General features: G+C 40.5%; 1 protein-coding gene across 5 annotated transcripts in view; it reads right to left on the bottom strand.

Moving 5' to 3' along the window:
• Nucleotides 1–776: 776 nt before the first annotated feature.
• STN1 (STN1 subunit of CST complex) overlaps nt 777–24,776 on the bottom strand; it is a 45,666-nt gene continuing 21,666 nt past the window's right edge. For all 5 annotated transcript variants that reach the window (XM_082053496.1, XM_082053494.1, XM_082053495.1 and 2 more), the window contains 7 exons: nt 20,981–21,052; nt 19,102–19,263; nt 17,727–17,838; nt 16,827–16,989; nt 10,072–10,194; nt 9,400–9,472; nt 777–5,099 (listed from right to left, as the gene is read on the bottom strand). In XM_082053496.1, coding sequence (XP_081909622.1) covers nt 4,942–5,099; nt 9,400–9,472; nt 10,072–10,194; nt 16,827–16,989; nt 17,727–17,838; nt 19,102–19,263; nt 20,981–21,052 — 863 coding nt within the window. In that variant the 3' untranslated portion in view covers nt 777–4,941. The remainder of the gene's footprint in view (nt 5,100–9,399; nt 9,473–10,071; nt 10,195–16,826; nt 16,990–17,726; nt 17,839–19,101; nt 19,264–20,980; nt 21,053–24,776) is intronic.

Genomic DNA, 24,776 nt, shown 5'->3' on the forward strand with positions numbered 1-24,776 from the left:
GGATTCTACTGAAGCTTTCAATTGCCAGATGACAACAAGGATATTTGGAGTTACGAAAGAAAAAGGGAACCAAGCAGAGGAAGAAGGTTTGACCAGGATCTGTGGTGCAGAGATAAACCATGAGACAATGAATGAAATGAAGGGCCTGAGAAATGACAAAGAGGGTGTAGAACAGAAATAGATGAAAGAAATCAGGGGGGAAGCCTCTGTGCCTGACAGGGCATATTGCTGGGAATGAAACCCAAGATCCCTGGCTCAGCATTTCCCCGCTGCCAACAAACATCCACAAAAATGTTTCTGTAATGCTGGAGCTCCTGGAGGATGGTAACCAATTATTATAACTATTCTTTTATCTCTGCGGCTGAACTTTTGTTTGCTCGTGAGCCTGTAGGGTTGGGGCAGGAGGTCTGGAGACTACGCTGAAAGACTGCAATAAAAAACATAGCACTGCACTGACAGGAAGTTTCAAAATTCAGGTTGCCCGTGGGATCTGAACTTGCTCCTTCCCCACTTAGAGGTAAGTATAAAGATAGAAACCTTTGGTAGGCACATCTTTTCCCCACAGGATTTGCTTACCCTAAAAGTAAACCAAGCTGCATTTCTTTGACAAGCAGATTTTCAGTACTTTATCTCATAATTCTCCATGTGGCTCCATGCCTCACTGTCTGCTCGTTGATAAATTCTCATTCTGAATAATGAATTAGCAACTTCTTCTGTTTATGGTGTTCATCACTGGAATACACGAGTATGGAGAGATCAAAAAAAATAACTTTCAGTCAAGTAGCCATAATTTTTTCATTTATTACTTTGCAAGAAGAGCTTCATTTACCAGGTAGCTTGTGTAAAATACATACCCTCATGGGTACAAATTTACAAACCAAAGATTTGAGAACAAGAACACTCAGAACTCATTTATCTGGATTTCTAAGAGGTCATTTAAGAAGTCACAAGAGGAAACATGATTCCAGGAAAAATATTTGGTACAAATAAAACCAGGGAGACCATCATTACCTCATAAAACCTGGAGAGTGAAAAGACAAGGTGTGCAAAGCAATATGCATGGAAAGAGAGGTGCAGAAAGATAAAGCTGTTAGCAAAAAGGGGCTTGGACTAGAACTAAGTCCCACTCCAGCGTCTATCCATTCATGCACTTTCACAGAGTTCTTCTCTAACAGCTCCCACCAATAGATCTCAAGAGCTTTTAATGACTAACATAAAGGAAAATTGCTTATGCCCTACATAGGGAGCTGTGTTATCCCCAATTTACAAAGGAGGGAAACTGAGGCATGAAGCAACCTCATCTCTTCTCTCACCTAAGAAGATGGCAGGGGCTGAAGGTAGAGTTGTTCCTTCATTTCCTCACCAGAAAAGCAATCACCTTACATTTTGCTAGAATAAAAAATTAAGATTCACTGGTAATTTTTGTTCTCAGGCACTGCACTTCTATGAAAACATACCTTTTTAAGGTAACACAAAAATGCTGACTGCTTTTAAAAACTCCATTTTACTTACCTGCCTTTACTGCCATAACTGTTTCTATGGAAACTGGAACTGGCCATGAAGCAGTCGTACAACATGAATTCTCACTTGTCAGTTTTACATTAAAGTGCCACCTTCAAAGCCCTTTAACAAACCAGTAGTAATTGTATTGCCTAACGAGTTTTCAAATTAGACAAAACAAGAAAGCGCGTTTTCATGAATGTTCTGCACAATATTGTGTAGGTGTGGTCTAAGTCCAAGAATTTTAACAAGTGTGCATGATATGACTCTGTTGGTTAAGGATATGATCTTTAAACAGAGAGACAGTTTATTAGCAGTAAAAGCCCTAGTGTGTGTAGCTGGACTTACATAAAGGTGACTTATACTACTATGCATATGTCTAGACTGCTGTCACAGAAACATACTGTAGAGATACTGAGTAAATGGGTAAATCAACCCACAGTGAGCTCCGTGCTCCCACAGCTGGCTGGGGTACTTCTGCACAGGCATATGCATATGGTATTCCCTGTAGGTACAAGAGAGAGAATGCATTAGACTAAGTATTAGCCTGTGTTTAGTGGCTACTGTGGAAAAAATAAAGCACGCAAGCTTAAGGTACAACTAGTCCATACAGTTTTTCAGAATTAGAATCTGTGTAACTTAAATGTAGGCTCCTCTGTTAATTTTACTTTAACCTTTCACACTTGTAAAAACTGCAGGGTTCTTTGTGCTCATTCATATTTTCCTGAGTTAATTCAAATGAGAAAAATCCCTTTTTCCTGTTACTAGGGAACAATCTTGAACAGGATGCACCCTCAATCACAAGAGCCCAGCATCACCAGCAAGGACTGGCTGAAACACTTCCAAGGACACATTCTTTCCAGAGTCACTTATCCATCTTTCCTGAGATTAATTCTGCTCACCTCATCTCTGACACTTCACAGTTGATCAGTGCTTTTAAACTGCAACAGGGGCAGAACAGAGAGGGAAGACACTTTGTGTTTGCATCAACATCCAATGCATATAAAACAGGTGGCTAGGGGTGTTAGGCAGATTCTACATATAGAAACGCATCTAAAACACTGGTAAGGCAGCATCAAAGTTGAAGGCAACAGAAAATATTAAATGCTGTGTGTATGACTTTCCAAGCTGTAAAGAACAAAGATATAATCCTATTTAAAGAGGCCCTAAAGAACAATACAATCTCCAGACTATATTTTCCTCCAAGACTCGGCTGCTACAGCTCTCTCCCAAAACTCATCCAGCCCACACATTTGGCTGACACCCTCAGGAGAACTAGAATCTGCCTCTCTTCTAACCTAAGATCTCCTGCCTCCCTGAGCTAGCAGTGTTCTTTTAAATTAGTTGCCATGCTCTTCCATACGGTCCAAGACACCACATACTTTCCTTTAAAATATCTTCAAATACATGCCAAGTAGGCGACTTGCCCATAATCAAGCAGTAACATATGGTTAACTCCTGAAGTGAGTCTGAATTTAGGAATCGATATTCCAAACTACTTTTCCCACAGACAGCCTTTGTCTTTAAGCATCACTTCAAACTGATCTGTAATCAGAGCAGGAATCTGAGAAGCAAATCACCCCTGTGGCCAACCAGACCTTTTTGTAGGAATCAATTAAAGTTGTGATTCCCCTCAGTGCAACTTCACTCAGAATCTGGACTTCTTTCCCTGCTTTCCAGAGATATTCAGGGGGGGAACAGGGGGAGACTTCTGCAATTCTTTTTTAATCCTTTTCTGTTTCCTTCTGCACAGGTACATCCTTTCAGCACCTGTTCAGGCCCATATTAAAACCTGACTAGAAGGTACCCAACTCAAAGCAGAGCAGCAACACCAGGAGTAGGGCAGCCTGCAGGGAAACCAACTATTGAGCCCTGCAGCAAGTACAGAATTTACAGCAAAAAAATGATTCATACATAGTTTTCCACTATGGATAAACGCACCATCTCTTTAAGGCCAGAGTTTTCCACAGAACTCTGAATGCAAATGCCAAATATTTTGTCATGGCCTTCTCTTAGCCTATATCTCACTGCAGCCAGGCCTTGGAATGAGGCATATAATACAACAATAAACCAGAGACCTGGCACACATGGGGCTACTCACTGGCTTTCCTCATGCATATGGTTTATTTTTCCCTGCTATGTCAATCCTTATAGGGCTTTACCATTACATATGCCTCCTGGGAGTCTGCTGTTTCAGCTGCTACAGGGAAGGTGCAGGGGAAAGAGGAAGGCTACATTGAATCCTTTCTATTCTTTTCAAGTTAAAGGTCTCGCCTTCACACCACTAATTAAACAAATAAATTAAACAGACAAGCCCCTGCAGCAGCAAGCCCTCTCTGAGGATAAATAACGAACAGTTCTGGGCTTTGGAACTGTGGCTTATAACAGAGTTCTGATTATTCCAGATTAAACATCTTGCATGGTAACCTTCTTTAGGCCAATGTTATTTCATCAATGTCTTGTGTTCCTCTTCAAGCACAGATATGGATAGTATTTTTCCCCAAAGGTGACAAGGCATAGAAAACACAAAAGGCAACAAGGAGCATGGAGATTACAGTGGGTCTTCCCGGCTTTTGTATTTTCTTTTGCAAAGCATTTGATTTATGGTTCACCATTTGTGATGTAGAAAGCAATTTAAAAATAAAGGCTGATTCGAGAATCCTTGTCTGAACAGAATCCACAATACACATCAGTAGCACACACGGTAGCCAGGGGAATCCAGACATGCTTGACAAGCAGTGGGCAAGGTAGCAGGATGGGCGGGATGCAGGACCCCATTTCTGAATACTAGTTTTCTGAGAAAGGTGAAGACTGCTTTAGTAGCAGAAAGGCTGGGCACTTTTAGGAATACAAATTTACAGACATGGGTACACCAACACTGCCAGAAAGGACAGAAATATTTTGATTGTTTGCCTCCATGGCCTTTTCTCTAGGTTGTATGTTCTGTATGTTCTTTCTCTAGCTATTATGAAGTACACATAAAAAGAAAGATACACAGCTATTACCATATGGGAAGACCACAAGATCAGTCTTTAAGCCAGAAAAAGAAGTTCTGACATGATTCCTGCTCTAAACATCTCTCTTTAGCAGTGACTTTTCTTTAGGGCTCACTGGATGTAAATGTGAGGATGGCCATGTCACATCTTACTGCAGAGAAACAGCCCAGCTTCTTTTCCAGCACCCCTGCCACATGAGGATGTCCAGAATTAGTTTGATACAATTTTCACTAGGAATAGTGAAGAAGTCAGCAAGAATAATAAAACAAGTACTTGGACAACTTCTCTGGAGGTGGACAAAAATAGCATTTGGAGAATCAGAATGTACTTTTTTTCTTCCTCATATAGATCAGACCAGATAATAGCAGCTTTTCAGGGTCACTCAACCTTTCCTTCTCTCCTTTATCCTGAAAGGACCAGAATGATTGTGTCTTATCTTCTCTCTTTAAAATGCCACATAATATCCTTCCATAGTGCTGACGACATCACTGTTACTCTCCAGCAGTTCTAAGACACGGTGCATCACCACTTCAGCCAGAGAGGGGTTGTAGCTCTGCTGAACGCAAGTCAGGACATGAAGGAAATGGCAGCCTTTTTCAGCATCTGCAGAAAAAGAGGAAAATGCAGTCAGGTGTAGAGGAAAGACTTCAGTCTCACTGTCTCTTTTTAACTATTATAATCCAAATTAGTCATGAAAATATAGCTGTCACAGAGGAAGAATGTCCTAGGTACTAAAGCAGAGATGCATGTATTCAGAGTGGAGAGATCCAGTCCGTGCCTACAGTTCCCCAATTATCAACTGACTTTTCTGGTAAGTGTCAGGGCTGTAATGAGTAAAGATGGTAAAAGATAATCAGTCTTGCAAACTCTGATATACAAGGCTCATTCAGTACAACCTGATGACAAGGTTAATAAGAGTGCCTCAACTGTACACCTGTGCAAGCCGTCCAGTTTCTGCAACTGCAGAAGAAACCAAATAAAAATCCTTTTGCTCACACTCAACTTCAAAAACGGCCATAACAGGCCGTGACCAGGACCTGGAACTGCCTGCCCAATGCTGGCATCTTGTGGAAAAACTGCTACAGTGCAACTTAAATTCAGCTAGCAATGCAATCTCATCCATGCATCTAGAATCACAGAACCATTTTGGCTGGAAGAGACCCTCAAGATCATCGAGTCCAACCATAACCTAACTCTGGCACTAAATCATGTCCCTAAGAACCTCATCTATATTTCTTTTAAACACCCTCAGGGTTGGTGACTCAGCCACTTCCCAGGCAGCCTGTTCCACTGCTTCACAACCCTTTGCATGTAGAAAATTTTCCCAGTCCTTCAGACTACTTGGTCAATTATGAGAGTAGAAAGTCACAGAATTTCAGTATCAAGTTTTATCTCCTTTTAAGAGGAATGAACCGTGAATGTGTATAAGAGAACAGAATCCTGGAGGGCAACCCAGAGACAAATGTCCTTAATGGCTGCAGTGTTGCATACAGCTACTATGTGCCTGCTGGAGCCATCATTTGAAGCTCAGCTGCCTCAGTCAACATTTTCCCCAACAGACCCTGCAAACCCACTAGTCATCAGTGCTGCAGGCTCCCAGTCTCCCCAAGTGCTGAAATCCACAACAGATTCATTTGTCCTCCATGGCTAACAATGGAAAACTAGCATAAATGACACACCAGCACATATGATCTTCCTCATCCTCAGTACGTTTGATAAGGGCACTGAGAAACCACCATGGGCCAGGGAGGTCCCTGTATTTTCATTGTTGCTGCCTTTATATATGCCAGTTTCTACTCTAGAATCGGCTGAGCCCCAGAACTGTCTGAGAAGCTGCTGAGAAAGGTCACTGGTAGATAGGAGGCAGTGCTGAGTACTGGCAAATAAACAGTGCAGCCTAAATCCTATTAGCCTGTGATTCAGGCAAAGATATTTCTTTTGAGTCAGTGATCCAGCATGATGAAAGACATTTGTTACTGGCAGCCAAAAATACATCCACCACCCTAGGTAAGTGCAGAGAACAGAACAATGCCTTCTCCACCTGGCCATAGTGACTGTTGTTGCAAACAAAGTGGGTAGCTGCATTTTGCATTAGTCACAGGTTTGTCATAAGAAGGTCAAACTGCCCATCCCTGATCTATGGTAACATAACTTAAATCTCAATGAATTAGACTACTGACTCAGGTGTTACCCAACAGTACAATACATATTTTCCTCCTAGATGCTAGTAGAAAATGGCATTTTGGGGTAGATGCAGGTGTGTATAATCGTTAAGTAACCCAGAAACACTCCTAGTCTACAGCCCAGCTTTGAGGGAATACTGGGTTCTAGCTTTTGTTCACCAGCTGAGGTAAACCAAGCTGGGATTAACTGCCTTGCTTGACTACCAGGTATCAAAGAGGACAGTCACAAAACAAGTACCTTTTGCCCACTGTGGATACCTCACACAGGGTCCATTTTGACATATTAAAATTAACTTCAAGGGGTTTTTGGTTCTTTTCCTCTCTACTATTAGCCTCATCTAAGCCTAAAACCAGAGCAAATTTGTCAAAACAAAACAAAAAACAAACAAAAAGTCCCCCCCCCCAAAAAAAAACCCAAAACACCAAAAAAACCAAAACAAAACACCAACAACCAAAACAAAGAAAAAACCCCACAAACAAAAAACAGAAAACAAATCTGGACCAAGTCTATCATTTTGCAGTTCAGACTGGAGTCAAAATGTACAGTCATCCTTTTCTTCCTGCCTTAAGCCTCTAGATAGACCCACAGTTGCCTCACAAGGGGGCATTTAAGATCGGGCTTTTGGGAATTACAACTGGAGGCAAGGACTAGCATTGTCAGGTAGGCCTATTACAGATCAGGGTTTGCTGAGCTCTGACTAGGCACTCTGAGAACTTTTTTATTTGTACAATAGTTCCAGGCAACTGGGTTGGGCCTGAGAATGTGCCACAACTAAAGCAATGGAGTGAGGCATTGCCTTCAAAGCTGGCAGAGAAGTAACTCATTGGAGAGAAGTGTTCCGTTTATCACAAGTCAGTCTTTCTGTCATGGAAGATTAATGTTATTCTTGAAGGAAAATGGGTAGGAATTTCTTGCAACAAACCAGTTAAAGCTCTTGAAGTATTAGCATGGTCTTACTTTCTGACTACGAGCCTGCTCACCAGTCAAGGCCAAGCAGGTGAGTGACTGCGAGCCCACCAGCAGAGGGGGTCCAACAGCTACATCAAGCTCTGCACTCTTGCATCACTCACTGACAATAAAATATCTGCAGTGCCCTGTTGGTTTTGACAGAAGCTTCCTGGCTTTCCTTCTCAAAAGCTTCTATAACCAGTGACCAGGATACTGGAAATGTCCTTCTGAAGACTAGCAGAGAAAGAGACACTGACCTGGAAATTGTCCTCTTTACAACAGGAAACTAAGTAGATGGAAATCTTCAAGGAGAACAAGAGACTTTGTAAAGCAGTTGCTATTTTTAAACTGCTCAGTTTGGAAAACATGGCTTTGGGGGCTCAGGACTCTTCAGAGTCTTTCTGTGACTGATCTATGAGTTTCAATCTGCTGTTGACTCCTCCTGACTGGGAGAAATAACTTCCCAACCAGAACTGAGAGTACTTTACCAGAGGGCAGTTAAACACCAGGTGGTTGCTCAGTGCCCTGTGTCAACTGTATACAGGTTCTTGTCTTTATAGTGGCACAATTATACAAAAAAAAAAAAAAGGCTCCCAGCAGAACTAGATGATGTATAAAATAAGTATAGAGGAACAATTTGTCATTTTACAGAGATATTTGTATTTGTTAATTGGATAAAAGACAGTAAAACAACGTGCTATAGTAACTTGTAGCACTGAAACAGCCTTGGGAAATGAGCCTATCTTCACCTGCATGCCGAGTAACATCCACTCCCTCCATCCAACAAAGACACAGAACTCTCACCTCCACTTACAAACCTTGTCTACAATTGTACCACTGCTTAAGGTAGCCAGTTGGAAACTCAAAAATAATACCACTTCACATAGCCTTTTTTCAGGATAACCATCACATACCAGGTCCTACAAGCACTACTGTAGTTATGACAGTATAAGGATATGAGCAATTTAAGATTATATGCCTTATGTTCTAGTCAGTCGTTTATTCTATACTAGAGTGCATTCTATCCCACAAATAGCTGAACTCCGGCAGCAAGTGATCCCTGCTGACACATTCTGCCCAATGAATTGAAAGAAACTCTGTAGCAATGTACCTGTGTAATTAGCAGACATTTAAGTCAAGCACAAGCTATCACTATGGCAATATGACACAACAGGCTTGAGGGACAGGGATAACTCAGAAGCCACATGAGGTACATTAGCTGAAAAGAAGTGGATTTTATTAGACTGAAATACCTACCTGCATAGGACAACCACCTGAGCTCTACCTGAGCTTAAAATCTACAGAGACTATCCTAATGACTTAAGTAAATTTTATTGTTGACTTAATGTAGGTGGGGATTTCACCTTTCTGCAGGGTCACTTTTGTGTTAACTCCCCTGTAGAAACTGAACTAGCAAGATTTGCTACTTATTCAAAGTGCAAAGCAACAGCTGCTAGGTGCTGACCTAACTTCATTACACGTGGTTCCTCCCAAAAACTAAGTATTCTCAAAAGATACAAATCTAAAATAATGGCTACTTGTTTCAGATCCGAGAGATTTGCTTCCTGCTGGGCACACCTGCTCTTTCACCCTGCTCACAGGAAGCTGCCCTTGCACTCCTGCTTTAGCTATAGTGATTAGCTGCACCACCAACTTAGTTCTGAGTTCAAGGGTAAAGACAAGAAGCGTATGTAATCCAGCAGCAGGAGAAGATATTGTCATCAATAAATCAACACCAGCTCATAGGAGCCCCGATCACACTGCTACTTACGCCTAGGTTTTCGACAGTCTTCTTTAATCACATCAAGGGTCACTTTAAGCAGCTCCTTATCATGGTCAGTCACCTGGAGAAAACAGAAGGAACTGGCAATTTATAGCAGTCTATTTCACAGCAAATGGCACAGCCGTTGAAAAGCAATCCAAAGCCATGATGTATTCTAAACTAACACTGTCATAACTACAGTCTGCATTATATACTGCCTCCAAGATTAATAACGAATGTTAAGTCTTCAGTTATTATTTTTAGTACTATTAGCAGCATACCTGAATTAGGTGAAGAACATGATATACCAGAATTCAACCCAAAAGAGGGCAATCAACTCAGTAGCACACCGAGTTTCAACCCACTCCAATAAAGAGAACCATCCCAGGTCCCGGGCTTGTGTGCCCAGCTGCCTCAGCTCACAGTTGGGCAGCCCAGTGAACACAGACTGCACTTGGAACTGCAGCAGTGCTTCAGTCTGGTGCTGAGTTACAAAGAGAACAACTCAGTGGGTGATACAAAGATAAAAGCAACCGTGAAATAAGCTGCAGATAAGCAGCACTTGGATGTCCAGCTTCTCTTTCTGAAACAATTCTACTGTTTCTGAAATGTTACTACTGTTTCTGCTGGCTGTGAAAGTCATATCCCTGAACTTGTTGCAACTACAGCTCAGTTCCTTACGTGGTATAGGTCCTTGGAGCTACTAGGTTTCTGGAAAACCACCCCTTTTTCTTGCAGCATCCTTATTGCTTCCTTAAAAACACTGTGAATCCTTTTGGAACTGGAGTCATTTTTTGACTTCACCTGGATGGGAAGAAAGGAATGAAGCAGATGGTGAGAAATCTCAGCTCCACTAAGTTACCAGCAAAAGCTCCAGTTGATTTCAAAGGCAAGGGGACTCGAGGTGATTTTGTTACACTTTTTTCTTTATTTAGTACTTCACAAATCATATGTATGTATGTATGTATGAACTAACCAACATCCCAGAGCTTTAAAAAAATGAACAAACAAAAAAACAAACCACACAGCACAAGCTTGTGCTGTTCTTAAGGAACCACAACCTCCTAACTGCCTTCTTTGTATTTAGCAGCTATTTGATTATGTACTGAGAACTTTCTTTTGGAACAGGCTTGTGGTGCCAGCAGAGCATTTGGCTGTTTAGCTAATCAAGCTTTGCTCATATTCAGAGTTTTCCTGATAATAAGAGTAGGAAGATAGGCAGATCAAAGCTTTGTAAGGTAACACTCAAGAGGAATCCAAGTGCTGGGGACTGGATTTCCATCTGCTGACTTGAAACTGAGAAAGTGTCCAAGGAAAAGGAGGACACTGGCAAGAACAGTATTTGTTTCTTCTCCCCTGCGTTTCCAAATTTTTACACAGCCTAATGAAATGAAAGGATAAAGAGCATGCAAGAAATTAAGACTGGTATATGAGATAAGGGAACAAAGGCAAGGAAAAATTATGGATAGATAAGAGCAAACTTACACTTCTCTATCTTCATCTGTCTTACTATGTCCTTCAACCTCCCATTTATCTACACAGACTACTCCATTTCCCCAATTGCTGTTTCCTCATCTGTTGAGAGTACACTGTGCTCCCTGTGGTTTTCCTGGGGGATAGAGCTAAACTGCTTCCCACAAACCAACATGTGATAAGTAGAACCACACCAGAGCAACCAAAGCAATATTTGCCAAGCCATTTCTTCAGCTATCACTGTAAATGCTCCCATCTTGTCCTGAACAAAAGTATCAGACTTCACATGTCCTACACTTCACTCACCAGATGCACTCGCAGAAGGCTTAGGAGTAAACTGGCAACCACCATGTACCTGAATTAATTCACATCAATTCGGGAAACAGACACCACATTAGCAATATAAGATTGTCTTTTCACAAAACATTCTATCAATGTATTTGCAAGTCTCAAGTGAAACTCTGACTGCCTCTGAGCCTGGAAGCTGATGTGGCTAACTGGGAATAGTGGAGAGATCCAATAGGGGTATTAACATTAGCATGCACCACAAGTTTCTCCATCCCCTTCCTCCAGCTAATCCTCAATATTTCAACAGGCTATCATCACATCCCTCCCTCTCTCTGTCCCACAACAGCTATCTACCTTTTTCCTCTCAAATCAACACTCAAAAAGAGTTGCCTAATAGTTCTTCAAGATCATTAACATGGAACAATGGGTATTCTTCTCAGTTCAGTTTTCTCCTTCTGTTCCAGACCGAAGGACTTCAGTGTCTGAATATTTGTCTACTCCCCTGTCCACCACAGCTATGTCAGTTTGGATAACGCTGCTTCTAACTACAAACTTGATCATATGTCTGGACACCATTCCAGTCATAACATTAATACCACTATCCATTAATACCACTATCATATTTCTCTCCATAGTGCGTCTTCTGATGAACTGAAGAAACAAGCATAAAACGTAGCAGGAAGGGTTAAGTGAAAAGTGAACATTTTCTCGTGGAAAAGCACATTCTCATAGCCATACATAAAATAAAGAGACTTTGCCTCTTAGTCAAAGGCTGTAATAAACCCTCAAGAATCTAAGAAACTGCTAGCAAAGCAACCACCTCAAGACTCTGATCAATTTTTAATGTGAAAGCAAACATTTGGGGAGAAAAAAAAGATAAAAATACCTCCAAAGAAGCACAATAATTATTCAGTTTGGCTTTAGACTGAGATCCCGTCAGAAAAGGGAGATAATTAAAAACAGAGTCTGTGTGAACTGACACACAGCTCAGCCTGGATGAATAGCGAAACAGAATCACTAAGAATGCAAGTCAAGGCACTGACAGAGCCAAGGCAGAGAGACAGGCTGGGGAGCAAGAAAATAAGTAAACAGTTGCTACATATCAGCACCCTCTCATACATGCTGCAGAGTCCAAGGGAAAGGGCTCCACGGCAGGAGAACTGTTTCCAAAGAGCAAATGAGGGCTCCTGCCTTCTTCAGGGGTTTTAATACTAGTGTGCTCTAGAACATGCTTTCCCCTCTCCATCCCTCCAAGTAAAGCAATAACCAAGGAGTTTTTTTGTGAACACAATCCAAAATGACTTAAATCTGTTCATTTGGTCCACCCAAAATATCTCCAGCATTTCATCCTGAAAACTCCTAAGTCAATAGTACTACTTCCCAATACCCTATCACTTACTTTTAAGCCAAACCAGGCCCTTATTTCCTCTGGACCTGGATCTCCCTAGCTCAGAGCCAAGGTACACCCGAGCTTGTGATTTAGTCTACTGAGCAGAAATCAGCAGGAGACTGACCATGGAGCTATACACGGAGAGAAGAAATCTAGGACTATGAAATCCTATGTGATTTCACATCCCTGCTTTTATTTCAGGAAGAGATTGAAAAATGCTGGTACTTCAACAGTTATGAAGATGCATTGTAGCTGCTAACATAGTTCCTTCTGAGTCACAGCTTATTAGCTATCACTTCACTTTTACAAAGCTTTTCATCTGAGAAGTGCAGATATTAAGTAGTTTAACTGCTGATCCAAAGCACCAGCAGCATTTGAAACTGTATTTTGAATTTACCTCTCACAATGTTCACACCTCATTTTGCAAAATGCCCCCTTTGGCATGCCTTAGTTTCAGGGTGCACAATTTCGGGTTCCCTGAAGTGCTGACAGCAGCCACCCCCCCACCTTCTCCCCGATCAGTTCCTTTTCAAGTAAATGAAGTTGTACATCCAAACACAGAAGCATCCAAAATCATTCATTGCTTTTGCAAAACACATTCCCCCCAACTCTGAGAGCAAAGCAGCTATTAAATAACAATTTTATCATTACTATCCTCCCTCCCAAGACCCGCCAAGGATTCTGTAGCAAAGCCAACAGAAGAATCCATGTCTCCAGAATTAAGCTGATATTTTAATCAATGTATTCCGTCTGAGGGGGTCTCACACAGCTTAGTGGGCTGGTGCTGTGCAGCTAGTTTTTCTCAGATCTTTAAAACAAGACAAACTCTCTGTACAATCAATAATAGGTTAAAGAATGAAGCGGTACAGGAATTAGTCAATCTGTTCAAAGCACTGAAAGTATGTAACCTTTGGCTCATTATGAATCACAACACACCCTGATGGTGTTAAAGTTTCCTGGTATAACCACACACGTGACTCTACCCATGGAATTGCCCTTTGCAATTTCCCATGCAATGTTTAATCCTTGGCTTAGACAGGTGACAATTTTAGTAATAGTAATTCTGGACATGTCAGTCCTGAAGTCCTATAATAAGCTTTGCAACACAGATATTTAAAGTAGCAGTGAATCTTCCTCCAGAGGAAGGAAGACAAGCACATGACATAAAGAATGTATAATGTACTATGTTATACCTACAGTACAATGTACAGGGTATATACAGTAAGTATGAATAACACTGTAAACCTCCATGCTTTAACTACTTGCCATTGCTGACCTCGAGATACTATTCAAATCAAGAGAAGTACAAACAGCAGAGCCAGGAAAGCACAATGCAGGTTACGTGTCCAGCCTGGTGACATACACAAACCAGGATGCTAACACTAAAATAGTACACACTATAGCTTATGCATGGAAGAAGAGCATAAAAATGGTTAATCAAGACTGGCTGGTTGCAAGTCGTATTTAACTGAGTTGAGAAACTAGATGGATCAAGTTCACATGTAGTTTTCTTTAAAAAAAGAAAGCAAAGGCTTGTCTGTTTGCCAAACATAGTTGACTAAGTCCAGCAAGCACACCCTTTATGTTCTATAAGCACAAGATTACTTTGTTGGGGTTTTTTTTGCTGGTAGTCTTTCTTATGGTACACCACTCCAGGCTCAACAGTTGTTTTAAGGTTATGTGAAATAAAGCTCCACTGGTTTTAAAAATTGTAACAGATTTTTTAATTTTTCAATTATTTTTAAAACCACCAAGCCTTCCAATTCTCTTATCCACCCTCTGTAAACTATAAAATTAAATGCTCCCTAGTTTTTGTCTGAGCAGACGACATAATGTGAGTTCTGACATGTGCACCTACTAGAGGGAAATTTATTCTGGAGAGCCAGATGACTGCGCTGCTGGGGAGCCATTAGGACTAGAACCAGGTGTTGTAGGGCACATATGAGATGTGGACAGGGCTTATATACAGTAATCATGAAAAGGAAAAGAGAGATACTGCCTACCTCAAGCTATCTCCTTCCATCTTCACTCCCTGCTCCACTCCACTGCCAGTGACTCCACAGCAGCTCACTGCCTCCCTGCAGAAAATATTCCATGGGCAGATACCCTCCCACTATGATGAACACTGCAAGTACTTTAAAAGCTGGGAAAGAGATGAAGTGGGTGCACTACATCTCCTAGGATTACAGGGAAAGGAAGGGAGAGGCAAGAAAAGAGTTTAACAGCAACTGTGCTCTAGAGCACTGGAATCAGGGTTAAAAAAGTTATACATCCAAGCAACTCATCCTTTCACATCCAGGAAAAGTGCATGAAGTGAACAAGGGTGTATACTGTGGCACAGCCTAATTAGTTTGGTCCACTCATCTATCTCCTGTCTTGCCAAGTAGGCATGAAATACCACTCTTCCACATTAGCAGCATCCTTTATCCTTTTGGTTTAAGAGCAACGCAAACCAGAAGACTACAGAAGGGAAAAGAAGAGGAACAGAAATGAGATCTATTACACTTATTTTTGTGGATCAAGCTGAGTACTTGACCCTTTGCCCATTATGAGAAATGACACCTTCAAGAGACAAAGCAGAGGAACAATGAAATGCATTTCCAGAGCACTAGGCGCTCTTCTCTAGGCATTCAGGTCACTTGAAATCTGCAGGTTGGTTCTTATGCAAAAGTATATAAGCCTCTTTGCAAGGAATTAATACCAAAGGGCAATAGGGAGAACTGCAATTTCTAAATAGGCATCTGTGTGTCCAAATTCCTGGGACATATACTCACACCTTTGCATCAGGGTCAGGAGCAACTATAAATTATTATGATAGCTCCTCATGCCTGCTGGCAACACTGATGCTACATTGTTCTTGTTGGTTTGATTTTTTTGTTGGCTCTTTTTTTTTTTTTTTTCCCCTTTTAATATTTGCTCTGCACAAGTTCCTACTTTAAACAGCATTGCAAGTCTTGATCTTTCTACATTTCTTTGCATCTTGATCTTTCTACAAATGCTGAAACTTCAAAGATGAAAGTTAACAGTATTAGTCACAACAAGTTTAACTTCCTTTAATGTAAAGTGTTTAGGAACTTTTGATACTGTTCTAGCTAGTTTGGAAAAATATCCTGTTCCATGTTGGATATTCTAGTATAAAACTTTGCTGTCAAAAATGAGAGTAGCTCCTGTTATTGTTTGTATCCATGCTTGCTTTAAAGCAAACAACAAAAATGCCTTTAATAAAAATAAAATAAACAGCTATCAAGCAGCAGCTATCAGAAGCAGTTCAACAAGGCCAAGAATAGAGCTACTTTTCGTTATTGTTTGGCCACATCAACAAGGGACTGGTTTTTATGTTGGGTTTTTTTTTAAGAATTAAACAAATGTCAGATGTTAATATAACATAGCACTTAACTTACAGTGCATATCAGAATCAGGCAGTGAAAATTACTGCCATGGATTTATTTCTCTACAGAAAACCAAAAAGTAAATAAATGAGTCAACTACACTCTAGTTTAAGTTTCAGTTGCCATTGGTAACACAGTAAAAGACATAACTCTGTTACTTTTCCAGAAATTTACCACTTCACATCAGTTCAGAATCTGGTTTGTAATTTATCCAAAGACAGACCAATATAAAGCCATTTTACAAAATGGGTTTTTTGTTCTATTTTCCATTCCACAGTTGATCAAGAGCATATTGTCTCACTGGAAAGTTTCTTAACAGTTTGGTTACACATAATTGCATGTAAACTGATTTCAATTAAATCCCACCTTCTGATCCTTTCAATCATAGCTTTTCACAACAAGGGATTTCCAACATGAGAAACATGTAGCAAGGTGCACTATTCATCCACTCATTATAATCTCCTTTTGAAAGCTACATCTCTAGTAATACATTGAGTTTAAAATTAGAGACTTTGTGCTCCTGTCTCCTGATCAAATTCAGGATCTCAAACATCTGTCCCAAGCCACTCAAACACCTTAAAGAGTTCTCCTTTGTCATACTGCCACTCTTTACAGTTCTAGATAAGTTAGTGCCTGTTGCAGACTGTACGGTTACTCAGCTCCAATACAAGACTACCCTTAACAAGAGAATTTTCTCATATGGCTTTCTTCAGTCCATTTTTGTATGTCCTAATTGACAAGGTTTCATCAAGCTCTGTTTCACACATATAGCCAAAGCACTCATGGGTTTTGAATCGTTTGAAGGCACCAGTCTCTTAGCTGGTTGTTTATGCTTTAAAAAAGTACAAGATATTATTTCACCCCACTAAAAATTTGAAACAATTACATTAACTCACCTCCTGACAGCTGGGACTAGGTAGATGCACAGCAGCCAGCGACACCAGAGAATCAATTGTTTCCAACTCCTGTTGGTAAAAGGTCTGAATTTTGTTTTCTAATAGAAAGCCTTTCACTTTCTCGTACAGCATAGTGATTGAGAAACTCTGACCCTCCAGGCCACTACACGGATACAAAGAACATGTCAAAAGGCAAGAAATATACTACTAACATTTTTTAGAACAATTATGTAAAGTTAGCCTGCTAGACTGGTTTTCGAAGGTCAAAAGGTATTTCACTGTCCTTAAAGAATCTGAATTTAAACCCTTAATTAAAACACACCATTTTTATAGGCAATAAGCATCCAACTGTTCCTCTTGAAAACACAACTCTGTTGAAGCAAATGACTGAAGATCTGCAGTCTCTGAAATCACACTACATGCATCAGACCTGCCAAAAGCATCCAGCTACCCTTAAGCTGAATACAGGCTGTTTGACCCAGTTTACTGAGGTTATGTATCTGCAATTTGATGATGACACAGGCAGAAGTTGAGAGCATTTTGATGGAATAGCTCTGTATCCTTACACACAAAACAAAATCAAGCAAGGACATTACTCCATCTAATCTGTTGACCTCAACCCCAAATCTTGCTCCAAACCCCATCTTTCTTCACTAGGTGCAAGAGGTCCATACACAGTATTTTACTACATTCCTACTGTTCACATCAGTTCAGCATTATGTTTCTTTTCTCAGATTACGGACAGGTATCTCATCTGTATGAATCATCAATGATTTGGGAGAAAAGCAGGTCGCTACTGTGTGTTTGTGCAGGGTCTTTCTCCACAGTTATTACAATAATAAATACACAATAATAAAATCCCACACTTTGCCACAAGGCCAGTCTGGATACTGCACTTACCTCTGGCCCTCCTCAGGGCCTTGGAAAGGTTTATCGTAAACTTCTCTGTAGAGACATGGGAGTTCCAGCATTCTTGAAATCTGAACATCACACACAGGATCATCCACTTTATCTGGAGCAGCAAAGAGAACACACATACTAGGCCAGAACTGCAGTACTAATCTTGTAAGCAAGCATACCTGAGGCAGCACAACAGAGCTTCCCACGCCAGTATTAAATTGGCAAATTTTGTTCACTGTTGTTTTTCTAAAAACAAAACCACAAAGGCCACTCCTGCTTTTACAGCTTACAAGGAGGTAAATGACCTGTTGTGGTGCATTGCTTTTGTCTGACAACTTATTTAACCAGTATTTGTGATCTCTATTTTACCTTTCAGCAGTCTTTATCTTTATAGATGAAATTAACACATAGTAAGGAGCTTTATTTGAACCAAAGTGAAAGCAATGTAGAGGCTATTTGAACTGCATATCTCCTTTAATGAAACAATGGTATTATAACCAGCCCTAAATGGGTTATATATTCATAAATCTTCTGTCTGGAAAGTAGGGTTGAATTCCATCTCAGATTTTAGCTAGAGCTGAAAAATCTACAGACTTTTTATCTGAGCCACACAGGATTTTTAAAAGATTGGCTTTCCTCCACCAAAGGAATAATTTCAGTATTGTCTCTGAAATATTGCCCTGGGGAAAACCAACTCTTACACAACAGCACAAACATGGAGGAGAGAAGAAGTCATGTCACTGGAAGCTGTTAGGGTTTAAGCAGTGGACTGCAGAACCCTGCTGCCCAAAGAGCTGTGAGATATAGCAGCAGAAGCTGCGTGCAGATCTGTGCCCAAAAGACTGAAGATGAGGAACAATTCTCAGTCATTCTGAAGAGTCAGAGTTTAGGAGACCCTGGGCTTCAGTGCTACAATGTCCCACACGCTGCTGCCTACCTATGGCATGGATTATACAGACTACAGCAAACAGTAACTGTTTCTTCAAAGCAGCTGATGCTCTTGATGATGTGTGATATAAAAGGTGACCATCTCCCTTCCCATGGGCTTTGGCTGTTCAACACAAAGAAAACTGAAGAGCAAGCCACTCTCACAGATACCCAACCACAATATTTGCATAGCATTCCTGTATGCATGCTAGTCATCTTTTAGAGATTTTCCAAGAATGCCTCATTTACAGGCGATCTAATCCCACATATTAAGTAGTTTTCTAACCTTATACTGCTAAAATTGAAATAAAGACATATAGATGAAAATCTCTTCAGAAAAATGAGAAGCCAGAAAATAAAATGGAAATTATTCTATGAATTACATGCAGCTTAAGTCTTTTCTCAAATTCAGACAAAGTTCCATATGTCACAGATTCATAACACTCACAAAAACACAAAGCTTGAATTTCTCTTTGTTGCCTGTAGGTTCGGATCTGACCTCTGACCCTGACAACATCTCCAATCTCCAGTTTGGTTTTCTGGCTCACCATTTCTTGGAGTTTCTTCATCTGTTCAAGCACAGTGAGACTGCTGGGTGTTCTTGGACGACCTGTAAGAAGTGGGGGAAAGAAGATCAGGCATAAAGGCCAAGATGACTGTCCTTTTGTATTCATCCAAACACCTAAGCAACACAGTCTTATTGCTAAAAAAGTGGTAAGGTCCCAGGCACCATGTCCTGGGTAACAAAACGCCTGGGTGACAAAGTTAATTTACAGTATTATATTTATTTAAATGGTTTACCTAGGGAAAGTGTAAAAGGGAAGAGATATGGACTAACCACTGAAAATGCCATAGATGGGTTGCAAAATTGAAACATTAATTTGAAATGGGTTCCGTATTTTTTTTTATTTTGTCATGCTAAGATGGATGTGAGGGGGAAAAGAAAGGCCCGCTGAACTTTTTGTATAAAAGAAGAATGAGTCATCTAAGGTGGGGCCAAAGTATTCGTGTGATGCAATTTGATGTCTACATTGAGGTGAATGCTACTTGACAACTTCCCGTTTACATAACGCACCTTTGCAAGAGAGTAAATACTTCACAACTTCAAACCTGATTAATGATCCAAGTATCTCTGATCACAATTACAAAAGGCTGGAAGAAAATTTCCTGAGCCCCTCAGGAGCTGTTTTCTTTAGCAGGTACAAATGAATTAATTTCTATTAAAAACATAGTGCCCATTAAAGCACTACTGAGGTACATGTAAAAGAACAACACAAGGCTGAAACGAGCATCCTGCATCCTCATTCTATTTTAAGCAGTATTTCCTGAAATTCCTTTAATTAATTTAAATTCCTCATTAAGAACTGATTTAACTGTGGGTCCCCCTTTTCTTTTGAGAGCTGTGCCTCTCCAAAAGTGAGAGCTGCCTTTTAGATTCCAGTTGAGATCATTTATACCACTTGTTATATTATTGTTAAATGTAATCAAGTAAGAATTATCTGCCCGTATAAACAGGCTTGTTCCAGAGACATCAGTGTTTTCAACTTCAAATCAAGCTTTGCTTTCCACATCCTATGCATGTGTAACCCTAATACTGGCAGATGACACTAGTAACATTTATTTCAGTAGGATCTGATCAGCTCCATATCACGGTTGCCATTCTACTACATGAGCTTTCAGGAAGGTCCAAAGTATAAATCATTCCATGCTTTGATCTATGAAAAATGGTGGGGGAAAAAAAAGGCAAAGAGAAACTGAGACACTAGGGAGCTGTTCTGTTATTGAGTGCAATAATAGATTTATTTCAAACATGCAATTTCTGCACATTTAGAACCTTCCCAATTCGTAAAAGATCCCTGGCATCCTCCCACTGTGTTTTAAGCTACTTTTGAGTTCATCACTGACAGCCTAGGCATCAGCAGGAGGAGAATACGAATTCAAGCAAAGAAGACAAGATGGATCCTGAAACTACTGTATCACGAGGATGCGGGGAACATAGATCAGGTTGGTCGTCAATGGACTGACTTTGGAAACAGGAACTGTGGCATTTGGCAGATTTCCAGCCTAGTTCCTCACTCGATGAAGTCAAAAGAAGAACAGTATGAAGAAGATTCTCTGAACAGTGTCACAGCATAAAACTGAAATACTGTATTACTCAAAAAAGGAAAAGGCATGACAGGATGTGGCGATTGAAATTTAATTAAAAAACAAGAAAATAAGAAAAAAATTTGGCTCTTCTGCAAGTTTGATTATTTACTAAATCACGTAAGACAGACACAAACAAAACATGCACAGTCAAAAGGGGAATTATTTATTTGACAACTTACCTGATAAAGATGTTTCTAGTACCATGGGATTTTTCCAGCACACACAATTTATAACTCCAGTACTATCATCCACTGTAAAAAAAAATATACAAGAATTACAGAGTAAGAAAGCAGGTAGTGACATTTCAAGAAGTGAAGACACATAGATATGTAAGGAGATGACTGCCAAAGATATCTCATTCCAACCAGTCTGAAAGGGAAAAAGGGTGCTCAACCCCTACTTATACCTCTGAAAAAATCTCTGTAGTTGTTTCAGATATGGAAGCAGCTCAGCAGCAGATACCATGCCTATGTGCACAGTCAGCAAACTAATAGGTTTATTCTCAAAAAAAGATCAAGCATGAATTTAAATTGAGGGTTCAGTACATATATTGGATACTAAATGGTCAGAAGAAGAATCAGTGTTGAAAGCTGAAAACAGATACATTAAAACAGCAAACCAGGCACAAACCACAGAAGCATTGCTGTAACAGTGAGAAAACAGCACTTCAATGTTGAGGGGCACAGTCACGTGAACAGACTTAGAAGTGCTGACACCTCCAGCTGCACTGGTTTCCACACTAATACTGTGCACCTCTTCTGCTGGCCTTTCCCATACAAGGTGTTCCAGAGCACAGAAAGGCAGCTCCTCTAGTCAGGAGGGACAGAGGACAGCACATGCTTGTGGTTCTGCTCTAGGCCAGGAATTCCCAACTTAAAGTGTAGGTACTGGTAGCATGCAAGCCACTTCAGTTGCCAAAAATGCTTCACACCACGGGAGCTATCTAGTGTTTCCTGTTTTGCTAGTGCCTAATCAAAATAAGTTTTGTGATTTCTGCCCCAGGCATTGTACTGTCAGGGACAGCAGAAAAAGACAAAACTAAAAACTATCAGAAGAATCAATTGTTCTATAGATCAAGAGACTCTATATAAATGGCATAACCAACAAAATCTTTAAATAAAAGGGCACTAAATGTCTGTCAAATCACAGTAAGTATCACATTTTTAGTCCAGCTAATGCTTCAAGCAGCTTGTTCCTTGAATGTAGCCTTCTCCATGACTGAGCTTCCACTTCTCACAAACTGGAATTTGCAATTTTCTTCAGCTCCTTAAACCAGATCCATGACTACAGAAGTAACAGCAATGTTTACCAGCAAGGTACTGATTGGTACCTGCAGTCATTTCCTCTGGGAACCATAGCATCAAAGCAAAATGCCTGTGCATTGTCTCAAGTGTTTTGAAACAAAGTCCCTTTTTGGGGGGGTTCAATTACAAATAATTGTCTTGCCTTCCTGTTTCCTAGTGGTTTAGCTGCACATTCCTTATAACAAACATACAGCATTTATAAGGTGCAGGCAATGTCAAATTCTGTCACAAAAGTATGCTTGTCTCAGTGCTATCCCCCTTTTGAGCTGCTGTGTCTGCAGCTATTTCCGCAGCTTTAATTTTGTACCAGAGCATAGATAATTATCTAGCTGGTAGGATTTCCTCTCCTTGGTATAGACAAAAAGCGACAATTTTAGTAGCAGTCAGAGCCCTCATATACCGTGGCAAGTCATTCACACAAGCCAGCAATGGCAAGAAGAAACAGGGCAGGTGACATTTCACTATTACATTATTGCAGCTTCTAGATGTTCCAGCTTGCGACTGGCTGTTGCACCAACCGTGAAGAAACACGCTTCCTACAAAGGGCATAGACACAAAACAAGATGAAAGGATTAGGAGGTCAGATTCCTCCTCATCAGTGCAACAGCTGAAAATTGAGCCCTGGAGAGACTGACCTGTTCTTGACCACACAGGGAATCTGGTAGCAGAGCAAGGCTCTTACACAAAGGTTTTCCAGTCCACAAATAAAAGCTTTGAGAAAAAAGGCAAATAAGTCCTGAAACACAGATGAATGAGAACTCTTGCAATTGTATTCTAATTTTACAGGAGAATTATAATCTATTTTAAAAGCACTCACGGGGTCTACGAGCTTTTGAAAACTTCCTGTGCTCCCTGTGCCGCCCTTCCTCATCTCCTTGGGCTTAAAGTTGTGTTTGTTTGGGTCTTTTTGTGGGTTTGGGGTTTTTTGAGGTTCTTCTATTTTGTTTTGTTTCTTTGAGTTTGGTTTTCACTCTTACATTAACTATCTGAGGGGCAGCACTCTCAAAGCTACCTGGTAAATGAGATAATTGTGTTCATTTTCATTTCTTTAGAGCAAAAGGTGTATGGTTCTTGTAGGGCCTGCATGAGCCTACTGAGATCCCAGTGAGATTTTTTTCATTTGTTTTTAAGGCAAGTGCCTTTCAGCCTTTCAAAATAGTTCTGGATTATACGGGAAACCGCATGTGATGTTTGGTTTTGTTAACAAGAAAAGGAAAAAAAGAGGTCAGAAAGGTGCATTAGCTATAATACGAGCTTGTTCAAAGTCACACTTTAATTAGATATCCTTTTCCCAATTGATCACAGTAATAGCAATAAACAATCAAATCTAAACATCAAAATCAGGTTTTACACAGCATGTAATTCTTTTAAGCCAGGAAAGAGTCAATTTATTCTCTTTTACAATTATTATTTTTTCACCAGTTCTGGCTGTATGCTTTTCAGCACAGAGGACCTAAGATTCTCTTAAAATGAGCAGTGTGTATTCTGAAGCAGACAGATAGGAAATGGGGGGGAAGACAGTGGCAGTGACACAAAGATATTTCAGTTCTCTATCAGAGAAAAAGTACAAAGGGGGAAATTCCTTTGTAAGTCACTTTTAAGCAGATGGAAAGTGAGCAAGTACTAAGCAGTGCTTGGCACTCCAACTGATGCAACACCTGCTCTGTGACTCACCAGCCAGAGTCTGTTGAACTGAAAGATGCAAGAAGTTACAAGCAGGAAACTGTCTAAGAAGTTACAATTTTAAGGCTGGCAGAGTCAGCCTGCCTGAAAGGGAGGGCAGGCTGGGAAGGAGCACCCTGGCAGGCAGCCTGAAAGCTCAAACCAAGAACCGCTGGAACAGATTAGAGCTGGATGTGAAAGGACAGCAGGAAGCCAGGCTCATGGAGAGCTGTACTTAAAGGTCAGCTGATCTAACACCAAGGCCTTGCACTACTCTACAGTTTCTTTTTATTTCTACTCCTTCACTTTCTACCCAAATCAAATGTTTCCAACACATTTACATCCAAACTAATGCTGAGAGCAGTGTGGGAAACCCTTGCCCATAGAATTGTTTCTGCCTTAGTAATTTTGATTCTGTTTTCCTCTGTCCTCATGAAGTGATAACTGCATTTGCATACTGGTTCAATAAAAGAATAATAGCTGACATTCAATTTATGTTTCAACACCTCATTGCATCACCAAACTACATCTCCGCCTCTTAACTTAGTTGCTTGTTTAGCCTGTGCTACTTCAAGTGTCGGATAAATCTGTGCTTCAAAATGTTTACTGTCAACTCATTATTTAGCATAATGGTAGGGTAATAACAAATATTCAGACATTAGGCTTAAAAAAAAAAAAAAAAATCTAGAAACTATCAACTCTAAGAAACTTGCAGGGACATTTCTACAGAGCATAGAGTCTACTCTAAGCAGCCACACCCAGGGCAGGGTATGCTACCTGCACTAGCAATTAATGCTACTCTGCAGCAATGTGATTCAACTGCAGGTGTTGTGGAAGCTGGGACCCGGTTGAGTTGCCAGCTGTACCTTCACAATGCTCCTGTGAGTCACAGAATGGCTGCTGCCTCTATTTTTATAGGTGAGGGAACTGGGTAAGAAGAGGTGCTTACCTCCATCAGGTGGAAACCCAGAGGAAGACACAGGACAGGACATGAGTCCTTCAAGTGCTT

This window comes from Streptopelia decaocto (genome assembly GCF_964273445.1).
Source record: "Streptopelia decaocto genome assembly, chromosome: 5".
Lineage (NCBI taxonomy): Eukaryota > Metazoa > Chordata > Aves > Columbiformes > Columbidae > Streptopelia > Streptopelia decaocto.